This window comes from Arachis hypogaea, chromosome 1, assembly GCF_003086295.3.
Source record: "Arachis hypogaea cultivar Tifrunner chromosome 1, arahy.Tifrunner.gnm2.J5K5, whole genome shotgun sequence".
In the NCBI taxonomy this organism is placed as follows: Eukaryota; Viridiplantae; Streptophyta; class Magnoliopsida; order Fabales; family Fabaceae; genus Arachis; species Arachis hypogaea.
The window spans coordinates 110957361-110969136 of NC_092036.1; the positions used below are offsets into that span (position 1 = coordinate 110957361).

The 11776-nt window shown below is 30.4% G+C and overlaps 2 protein-coding genes across 2 annotated transcripts; both read right to left on the reverse strand.

The window, feature by feature from the left end:
• Positions 1-2758: 2758 nt before the first annotated feature.
• On the reverse strand, positions 2759-4418 carry LOC112710132 (NAC domain-containing protein 100). The gene is made up of 3 exons (XM_025762247.3): positions 3981-4418; positions 3625-3902; positions 2759-3549 (listed from the first exon to the last, which is right to left on the reverse strand). Exons 1-3 carry the CDS (start codon positions 4168-4170, stop codon positions 3025-3027), a joined length of 993 nt encoding a protein of 330 aa, XP_025618032.1. The 5' UTR covers positions 4171-4418; the 3' UTR covers positions 2759-3024.
• A 1165-nt stretch (positions 4419-5583) lies between these two features.
• LOC114925324 (uncharacterized) lies at positions 5584-6363 on the reverse strand. Its single transcript, XM_029292896.1, has 2 exons — positions 6217-6363; positions 5584-6123 (listed from the first exon to the last, which is right to left on the reverse strand). Exons 1-2 carry the CDS (start codon positions 6361-6363, stop codon positions 5584-5586), a joined length of 687 nt encoding a protein of 228 aa, XP_029148729.1.
• Positions 6364-11776: the final 5413 nt, after the last annotated feature.

Below are 11776 nucleotides of genomic sequence, written 5' to 3' on the forward strand. Positions count from 1 at the left end.
ACCCAAACAAATAATTAAAATTAATGGTTTAATAATAAGAGGCATGTTATGCTTGTTAAGTTGCTAAGGTAAGGTGGGGGTTGAATAAATGTAATTGGTGGTGGCATTATATCATGAAGAAAATGAAATATAACCATAGAGAAGAGGTGTTGTTATTTTATGTATTTATTTGCCATCAAACAAGGTGTGAGGTTGAGCAAAAACGTGTAAAAAGACAAAATTGCCATTGTCTTTTTTCCATGTAGTAAAGGATGAAGACGTGCTGGACTCAAATTGTTGGACTTTTAGGGAGGATTGATCATGTGCCATAAATGTAAACACCACATGGTACAAAGAAGATATATGCATATTTTGTATTTTTGGGCAGAATAAGAAAAAAGAAGATCAGTGTTCTCATGTCATTGCCAATCACACCTTCAAAACGGAATGCATCCATCATGAAAATGGGATATGAATGATTTTGACAAATTCAAATGAATCAATGAATGAAACAATTAATGGTCATTACATACAGACAAAAACCATTGTATTTTTCCTCATTCAGTTAAAGTATCCCACCCTAAAATGGGGCTTCTTTTTATCATTTTTGTTTCTCCTATAATTAAATATCTCCAAAACTAATAACAAATTTTAAAATAAAGAATGTAGTCTAGTAGATATATATCTGAAAAATAGATATATCATGCAAATGAGATGAAATTTAGATAAAAAAAGAAATTATTATATCATGTTTTGAAGACCATATTCTATTTTTAATTATTATTAATATTATTTATTTAAATCTCTGTAACATAGGCCCTGCTATTCTGCTGGGAAACCTTGCAACTGGTCCTACATGTCATATTCAAATATATATATACAATATATATTGGGTGTTACGTTTGCATAATTCTCCGTTCAATATTGACAACAGACTAAGACACATCACGCTTAATCATAAGACCCTGGCAAGTTAATTTCTGAGATTTTGTTAATTGATTTAATGAAAATATTATGAACACATTTAAATCAGTTATCAAATTAACTATATAAGCAATAAATTTTTAATGTATATATTATATTTTTATATATATTGAAAGTATATGTTATATAACTCATCTTTAATGTATATATTATATTTTTATATATATTCTATACAAGCAATAAATTTTTAATATACATCTAATATAGTATTAAGTCTGACAAATTAACGATTAATCCGTGGCGAATCTAAACTCTATTTAAGAGTTTTTTGTTGGTCAATGAATAAATCATTACACAAGGCGGAATTTAAACATCCAAACTTACTTAAGTGGATGTGTGAGTTGACTACTTCTAATTGGCTAACCCAAATTAATTTAACATAATTATTAATTTAATTTGGGGTGGATATACATATAATTAAGTTGCTCTCCCTCAATCTCTCACACACTCACACTTGAGATTACAAAATTAATTAACCATGTGTTAATTTGTACTTTGTAGAGCACTTTGAAAGACATTAATGTTTGAAATCTATTTTCAACACTAGCACGTAGAGAGAGACCCCATAATGGTTTAGGTGAAAATAATGTTTGAATTTATATGGTTGATAATGAATCAGTGTCATGTCAGACAAAGGGGAGAAAACAACTTCAGAACCCAGAAGAGTCCTAATTTGCAGAGAGCGCTTCATAATCATAGGCATTAGGTAAATGAAGATTTGTTATTATTAAATATTAATATGTCCATGTCAAAGTATGCGCGTGCACGTGTGTACAAGAAGAGAGATAACAAAAATTATTTAGAGGTTAATTCTTACGCATTATCAATCAATCAATGATTTCTTAAAATTGACTATAAATATTGATATATTTTTACCGATTTAAAACATGTTAGTTTATAGTAATAAATGAATGAAAGACTATTCGTGTAACTGCTACACGAATATCTAGTAATTTTTAACGGGACAGAATTTGAGAAATTTTGAAGAGTAACGGTAAGTGCCGTCCCCACCTTCTACAATAAAAAAATAAAAAAATATTTATACGCCAATTACTTTATGACATCGATGTAAAAATATAATTGTTACTAACTAATTGTATATTTAAATTATTTTTAATTAATAAAACAAAAAATGTATATTTAATTATTAAAAAATATTAATATGAAAAAGCTTATTATAAAAAAAATAAATTTAACTTTAATTTAGTAAATCTTTTCGAAATAAAAAATACAAACATCTCATTTTATATTTAATAAATAAAAAAATCAATATTTATATTGATAATCTTTTAAAATTAATTTGTATTTATCAAAATTAAAAAATCTTATATAATTTCGTATATTAATAAATATTTAAATTTAATTTTTATATTAATATTTATTATAATATTTTTAAATTTTAAAAATTATTTTATCAAATATATTTGTGGTTATTTGTGTTTATTAAAAATTATTTTTAATTTAATTTATTAAAATATAGATGTTATAATTTAAAAAAATAAAAAATTTTACCAAACTAAGTTAGATTAACTAATCAAATATAGATAGAATTCAGAAAGGTGAAAATTCAGGTGAAATTGATTTCACGTGAAATTGATACTTTAGAGCCGTTTGATGAAAATTTAGTTAAATCAATCAAATTATTTAACGGCTCTCAGATATCAACTTCATGTGAAGTCAACTGCACCCAAATTCCACCGTTCAAAAATTAACAGAATGAAGGTCACGCCTCATGCTTTTACTATTAGCTGACTGTACTGATTCAATCCAGATAAGCAACACGAACAAGCTACGGTACTGAAATAATAACTTTTCATTCTCATATCTTTCTTTTTTTATCATGAAAACAAAAATAACATGCTAAATCACAGAGCTTAATTTCACAAATTCAACTTTTAAGATTTACTTACATAATAACATGATGACACATTCATGTATCATGAGCACAATCTCTTTACACACGTAAATGTAAATCATAAAATCTACAGACAAATACACAAACAAACAAACAAACAAGAGTAACACAATCAAACCCTAGTAGTTAATTAAATCTTGAAATTTTCAGTAATTCCACAAACTCTCAAAGTGAGCCCTCCCTAAATCAAAATTGGACACCACGGAATTGGTTTCCACGTTCATCTCAGTAGTGAGGCCTGTTTCCTGTGACACACTGATCATTTCCCTTTCGTTCGATTCATACAACGCCCTCAGGATACTCTGATCTTGATGTTGAGTAGAGTACAAGGAACCGCCGCAAATCGGCATCCTTGGGAGAATGTTGGAAGAAACCGCATAGGCGGGAACAGAAGAGGAGGAGTTGTTGGGGAAGGAACCACCAAAGACTCCTCCTCCTCCTCCGCTTCCGCCTGCGGCTTGGTTTCTTGGAACATCAATTGGATTGGAGAAGCAGGGCACGTAAGGCGATTCGTCATGGATGGTGTCGAAAGAGGGCGAGGTCTCCGTCAAGGGAGGTAGACCGGAAGAATCCAATTCGGTTCGGAAAGTGTCGAGCCTCATGATTCCAGAGATGTGAACCTTCTTGCCAGCTGAACTCTTCCGAAACACCCTGCAAATCACCCACTCGTTCTGCCAGAAAGATTGTTAAATTCCAAGTTGGAAAAACAGAGGAGATTAAACAGTAAACAGGGTATATCGGTTTACCTTTGCGGTTTTTGGGAGGTTATGGATGGAGAATTTCCCCTCCAGCCTGAACTCGTGCATGACCCAGTTTGTTTTCTCTCCTTTTGGTGCTCTTCCTTTGTAGAAGACAAGCGTTTTCTTCATTCCGACGAGCGATTTGCCTCGAAAAATCTCCTTGTCTTTCCCGGTTGCCTTCCAGTACCCAGACTCGGTCGCCCGGTTTGTCCTCAACCCGGTCGGATACTTCCTATCCCTCACACAGAAGAAATACCATTCTTTCTCTCCCATTTTCGCTTTCCCTAAACAAATAAAAGTAAAATAATCAGAAAATTAGACAGAGAGATAGAAGATAATGAATTGATGTTGGTAGTGTTTACATGGCAAATCCCAAGGCTCGCAGCGGTTAAGGTCGACTTCGCCAATGGCTCTCGCGGCGAAGTTGGTGTCAATAACTTTCTTGTATAGGTAATGGGTTATGAGCTCTTCATCAGTTGGGTGAAACCGAAACCCCGGTGGCAAATCCATCTGCTCCTCTTCCTTCAACACCAATGATGCCACTTTTTCCATTTCATTCACTCACTCGCTCTGATCTTTCTTTCTTACTTATATTATTGTACTTTCAATATATAGAGAGAGGGGGGGGGGGAGAGGAAAGAGAGATGGAATATGGAGATGGATGTGAATAATGAGAAGGGAAAACGAAGGAGAGAAAAAGGAGGCACCTAAATACTACTGCTATCTGGGGGAAGAGAGAGAAAGAGAAACGTGGCATGTAAGGCAACTTCCTTGGTTTTTTGTTTATAAGGCTAAAGCACTCATTCCCATTCCAAATTATTTGATTTATGATGAGATGAGATAATTATTGTGTCATAATACTTTCGCTAATTTTGTTTTCTGCTCACTTGCCCAAATACCATGCATCTAATTATCACCATGCTAGTGTATGTTGATGGAGCATCACTTTGTTGTCGCACTTATGTAACTGGATACTCTTTATACTTTATCACTACAAATTTTATCACCAGACGCTTTTTTTATTTATTTTTCTTTTTAATTAAACTAGGTAATTTGTTGTTATCATGTAAGTAACTTTGAATTCTTCATGATTAGTCATATGCTAATCTTGAGAAGATTCAGATTCATTGCTGTGCAGTAACATTGTAAAAAATTTTTACATTAGTGTTTATTAGTTAGGTAAAAAGAAAATGTTGGGATACCAGTTGAGATGTATTTGTAGGATTTTTTATATGTTATGGGTTAAATTACGAAATTAAACACTGAAACTTTGCATTATATATATTAGACCATTTACATATTACATTTTGTATAACACTTTACACTAGGTTGCTCTTTTCTCTTTTATTCAGTTATATATTTATATTTTTAAACGAATAATACAATAAATAAAATAATTAAATAATCAAATACCTGTACCGATGTAATAATATATGATTAAATATTTATGCAATTTTAATTTTTAAATATACATGTATATTAAAAGAGATTTTTTTATTTAAATTAAATAAATATAGTATTATCAAAATAAATAAACGTTGAAGAAATTATCAAAATTCATCCTCAGTCACATCTTGAGTACTGAGGGTCATTGTTCAAATGGCCACATCTCAGGTGCACTGACCCCGTGCTGTGATAGACTATCTGTGAATCATATTTTGGATGCAACTGTGATATGAACATAAGCATATCTCAGATACACTGCACTCGAAATACGCGTGTTTTCTGATTCGGGTCACTGCATCCGAGATAAGGAAAAATTACCAAGGTATTATCAGACTCGTTCTCTATTTGTTTATCCATTTTGGTGAATGCTTTTTTTACGAAAATATTGTAGTGTTGTAGATAAAAAATGGGCCCGTAATATCGAAAGTAACTAGTTATACAGAAATCATGCTTCATTACACATTAAACACATTAGTTAACAATCATTACATCAAAGTGACAATATTGGAATCAAAAGGCCTAAACTTTAAACTGCATGCGTCGTCGTGAATCCGAGTAGCACGCATTGGGACACCCATGTTTGGTGTGGCCCTCTTCGCGGCAGAGCCCACATCTCTTCTCTGCACGCTCAATCGCATCCATCTCATTCCAGATCCAAGTGGATACCGGCCTTCCTGATGCCTTCCTTCGCATGACTGAGTTGGGCTTCATCCGTGCACCGTACCATGGAGGCCACACCTTTTCGTCTGGTATCAGCAAAAACTCCCTCTCATATATCTTGAATATAGAGGCCATCGTATACATGGGGTCCACAAAATGACCCCATTCAATACTCGCAGCTGCACATGCCGCTAAGGCGTGTCGACATGAGTAATACAATGACTGGAACAAGTTGCAATCGCATGTACGCTCGGTTAGACGAACACGATATGAAGTCTGTGACCAACCATCCACCAACTCCATCTCTTCTACGCTAAAAACGGATGCCCTATGATCACAATGGGTGATTCGCATCATCGGCAGGCTCTCTATGTTGTTATCTATAGCTGCTAACAGCCACTATGAGTAGATTTGTCCACCCTGTAACTGAGCATATGCTTTGTGTCCTCTGTGCACAAACAACTTTTACAACCTCTCATAATTTGTCCAAACAATCGTTGCCACTGAAAGATTCCTCGTTCCCTTCAGCATGGCATTTATACACTCTGATAGGTTCGTTGTCATGTGACCATACCGACGACCTTCGTCATAATGTTGCAACCACAAATCCTTCTTGAAACGAAGAGCCCAATCCACCATCTCATGGGAAAGTATACCCAAAGCATCCAAATACTAGTCACAATGTTATAACCATTGGTGAATTCCTTGCATCGATAGTGATATTTAATCCTATTTGACTCCAGAACTATGTACTCCGCATTCCGTCGAATATTGTAGTTCTTCACCAACATTAAGATTGCTTCTCGGCTGCTAAACCTAGGCCCAATTCAGAATTCTACCCTCACCATCCGTGTCGCAATTCTCTCCGTCCCTAGCGTTCAAAAGATCGTCCGGCTGCATTGCATACAAGTTCAACGTCTGATAATGGCAAGGAACATCCGACAGTCGAGGAATGGCCAAAGGGGGAGGCAGTAGAAACCTACCAACACTGCCGCTGGGAGTCTCTGGTATAAACTCATCTTCTGACACTGTATCGCTTGACGACCCGGATCCGGCAACATAGGTTGAATTACCCTCACTATCAGAACCGTCGGCACTATCATGAGGGTGGGCATAGTGGATCGGTGTCGCCTCGAGCGACACAACTTTAGGAGCCGAAGGAGACGGTCCATTACCAACAACTACGTTACGGACCGCAGCATACAACTCCATCACATGTTGGGACATCAGCCGTGCATGTACGTCGAACATTACCCCTCACATGTTGATTCCCATCTATCCAGAATAACCGGTTGGTAAATCCACCGTTCGGAAGCGCGTACAGAAATTTATATACAACTTGCCCAACCTCCTTTGTTCTTACTCCCTCCATATTACTCAGCATGACTGTCTTTAGCGCATCCAGGGTATCAACCCGTTAAGTGCGCAACATCACAGTCTTGTCAGACTCAAAAATCACTCTTTCATCACCATGTTTGACTATCCTATTGAGATAAACCACCACAAAGAAGAATTGATTATTCTCCATCAGAATAAAACCAAAAGAAGAGAAAGAGAAGAATGGTTTATGAATTGTGTGAGGAGAGGTATTGGAATGGTCTCTATAAATAGACTTATTCTACAACACATCTTGGGTACAGAGACATCTATAACATAATATACATATCTTGGGTGCTGAGATCCTAATTATAATCTTGACTATATCTCAAATGTTGAGGGGGCATTTTGATATTTTTCCTTATCTCGGATGCACTGACGCGAATCAGAAAATGCACGTATCTTAAGTGCAATGTATCTGAGATATGCTTATGTTCATATTACGGTTGCATCCGAGTTATGATTCGCAGACACCCTATCACGGCATGGGATCAGTGCACCCGAGATGTGGCCATTTTGGACAATGCTCACTATCTGAGTATGACTGAGAATGTATTTTGATCATTTCTTCAACGTTTATTTATTTAGTAAATACTATATTTATTTAATTTAAATAAAAAAATCTATATTAAAAATTAGTAATCGTGTATTTTTTTAATATTTATATATATTGATTTACATATTATGCAAACTAAATAACAAGCTATTAGAATAATTAAATTTATCATAATAGAATAATAATCAAACTTGTAAAAGACAAATAATTAAACTTGTTTACAATAATATATTAAAAAATTTATAAAATCTCAAATAAGTATTTCTATATGCAGTGTCTAGTAATTAATAAGTGTTAGTTTTTATATAGACATAATATGATTGAATTTTGAGTAAAGTGACAAATAAATTCATAAAAATTTATACTTCAGACAAAATAATCATTAAAAAAATACCAAAAAATTCTCTAGAATAATAAATATAACACATTACCTTTAAATTAATCTTTATAATTAAAATATAAAATTTTAATTTAAATTAATTTATTCACGTTTATTATGATAAAAAATTTTATTAATATTTTTTTTAAAAATTAATTTATTTAAAATATAAAATTTTAGAGATTTATTTCTCATTTTATTCTTGAATTTTTTATACTAATCATACATAGAAATTAAATTATTTTTTACCATGGTAGATAAAAGTTTGTTCATTAACAATTTAACCATGTGTTGTTATAGTATCATTTAATTATTTTGACTTTACAATGACTTTAAGTGCTATAAGTCGCACATAAAATTAGATCTGGTTAGTTGATATTATTAAATACTTTTATTTAATATTATATGAAAAATTAATTTTTTATGTTAATATACTTTTAAAATTATCATGTAATATATATTCTAACTTATTATAAGCCAATTGGGAATTTTGAATAATAATAATAAAGTGAATCATTAAGTGGTAAGGGGGCCAACCAGACCTTAATTGGTCCATCTCAACCATAATGCAATATTATAATGAGTTTATGTTTCTCCTTTCATTATTTCGAAAAGGAAAGAATTATAATTATAACTATAATTATAATCAACTAGATTACAGTTAATGTATAATTGGGCCCCAAGAAATTAAGACTTTCACTTAAAAAAAAAATTTACTTTTTTATTTATTTATTTTTCTTCCATTATGATTTTTTTTAAAAAAATAAAAGGATGAAGAGTATTCAGGAATGTGAATTATTTTCCCCTCCTCTTCATCCGTCCCAATGTACTAATAGTTAAATACAAACTGCAAAAAATAAAATGTTCATCCCAGTTCGTTTTGCATATTTACTAAGAGTAAAAAATAGAGATTGAAAATCAGAATATTAAATTAAATTTTGTATTATATTTAGTATAAAATATAATAGATTGAGTTATTTTTAATATTATATTTAATTTAATTTAAAGTAAACATGAATATTAAGAGATATATTTAAAATTTAAAAAATTAAATAAAAATATTTTTTAAAAAATATATTATTAAAATTTTAATTTTTTAAATTTTAACTTTTTATGTTTATACTTTTTAAAGATATTGAAAAAATTGAAATTTGTGTTTTAAAATTGAAATCTTAATTATAATTTTTTATCACCAAATATAATATATAGTTCCAGTCCTAAAAAATAAACATATCCTAAGTGATAATTCTTAGCTTTATCCAAAATTACTGATATGACCTTAGAAGATTTATTATTAGAATTTAGAAGCAAAGCGACAAGATAACCGAAATAGTAAATGCACTCTTCACAAAGTTTCTTAAACCGACACATTGACTTTTTCAAGTTGAAAAACTGGCAAATAATAAACGAAAAAAAGTTAAAGTTCTAAATTTTGCCATACACTAATGTTGGATGAAAAAATAAGCCGCAAGTATACAAGCAAAAAAGAAGAATGAATAATCTGTAGTTTAACCTTGTAGCAAAGAATTTAGGGTGTGTGGTCGGGGGAATTATAAATAATTCTTAAAGATTTTAAGATAAAAATATTATATATTTATGTTTGGTTTAAAATTTAAAAAATTATTTTTAAGCAAATTTAATTCTAAAGAATCAAAATATCATAATTTCGATTTCTACCTTTTTCTTGGGTATATGTAATTTTCATGAAAATGAAATCTTTGTAATAAAATAATACTTAAACTACACACATTTTTAAGGAGTATAGTTGAAAACGTAAATTGATGATTTTATCAGTTTTAAAAGAGTTGAATTCCCAATTTTAAAGAATTTTTCTTCTTCTTTAATCAATGTTAAATACTAATTAAATAAAACCCTTATTACTCTCATAATCCCATAGAAAACCTCATGAATTAAGTAGCCAAATATTAATAACATCCTACCAATCACAGCAAGAAAATTTTAATTAGTTCTTAGTCTAGTTTTAATTGGCGTTGAAAACCATAATTTATTCGGGACAAGCAAATGTACATTAGGTCAAATGTAACCATTTTGTAGCTAACATAATCAAAACATATATATCATTTAATTTTTAAATAAAGCTATGCACTCAAATAATTTTACCAACTAAATTTCAATCGAGTCAAATACGTGCATTTTTATTTAAGTATGGTCATTTTTTTCTTTTTTTTTTTCTTTTTCTTCGTCTTCTTTTATTATTATCATCACATCATCATCTTTTTTATCTTCTTTTTCTCTTATATATATTTAGAAAATTAGAGTATAGAAATTTTGATTAATAGCACAAATTTTGATACAAACACAAAAAATTTAATACACAACATAAATTTTTAAAAGATAGATATAGAACGTAATATTGATACTCAACCAATAAAATACATACAAAACCAAAATTTTGATACACAGCATAAAAAATTTGGTACGCAACATAAAAATTTTGATATACAGCACAAAATTTTTTATAGAATTACATTATATCCAAAATATTGAGATTCAACCAATAAAATATATACAATACATAAATCATTGAAGAATCACAATTAACTTATCCAACCAATAAAATATATTTGTATAAAAAATTCTTTACTATGAATACAATTTTTGTGCTATATGTAAAAAATTATATATTATATTAATAAATTTATTTTATGTATAAAAATTTATATATTATGTAAAGTTTTATGTACTATATAAATAATTTTCTGTGCTTTCTAATAAAAATTTATGTACTAAAATTATGCGAAAAAAAACCAATAACACATACATATATTGTTATTTTTTTTATTAAACTTAACTTAATTAGACATAATTACAAAAACGCTTGCCTAGTATCACCTTTAATTTTTTTTTTTTTCTAGTATCTAGAATGCTCACTTAAGCACGTTCACTTCATCAAATTTAGTTGTACGGAAGATTGCTACCCCCCTTTGTTTAAAGAGACATTTGATAGAAAAGATTTTCTAGATTTTCGATCATTACAAACTAAATGGGTTGTAAATACAAAGACTAATAATGTTTGAACAATTGTCAGAAATAGCTAATATTTTATTCTCCCCAAAAGTAAATACGCCGAATCAATAATAAAAAAAATGCAACAAGGAATATAATTATATTAAGAAGATTAGTAGTCAAAGTAACAATGTTGTTGATGTATGTAGAATGAAATGTTGGGATAATGCTCATGGAGGTGGTTGCAGGATGATGAACAAATTCTTATGTCTTTCGTAAGCTAAATTGTCTAGTACTTTAAAAGTTAAAACAAAGATATATAACAACCTGACCTACTATTTTTCTGTCTTATGGAAAATTATGAGGAGCCAATAGAATACTTACAATAGAGATTTATGAAGTATTAGAAATATAATTATTAGTGTTACTTTTTTTCATCAGCTGAAATTTTTGGGATGAGTGGTATCATGACATGGTATTAGAGGACTAGATCCGAAAAGTTAAGAGTTTGATCTTTGGTGAACCCCAAAATCAATTTAATTTTTTAGGAAGATATTTATTATCCCTAGTACTCGAATGGTTATTCTATATAATATAAGAGATGTTCATTTTGGAATACAATAACCCATTGTACACATTATCCCTAGCGAGATCCTATCTTATATATATAACTTAGTTTTAAAAAGAAGGTTTTATTTTATTTATTATTACTATAATTATAATTATTTTTGCTTTTCTCAGTTACTTTAACCAAATCAAAAGAGTTTTAAAGT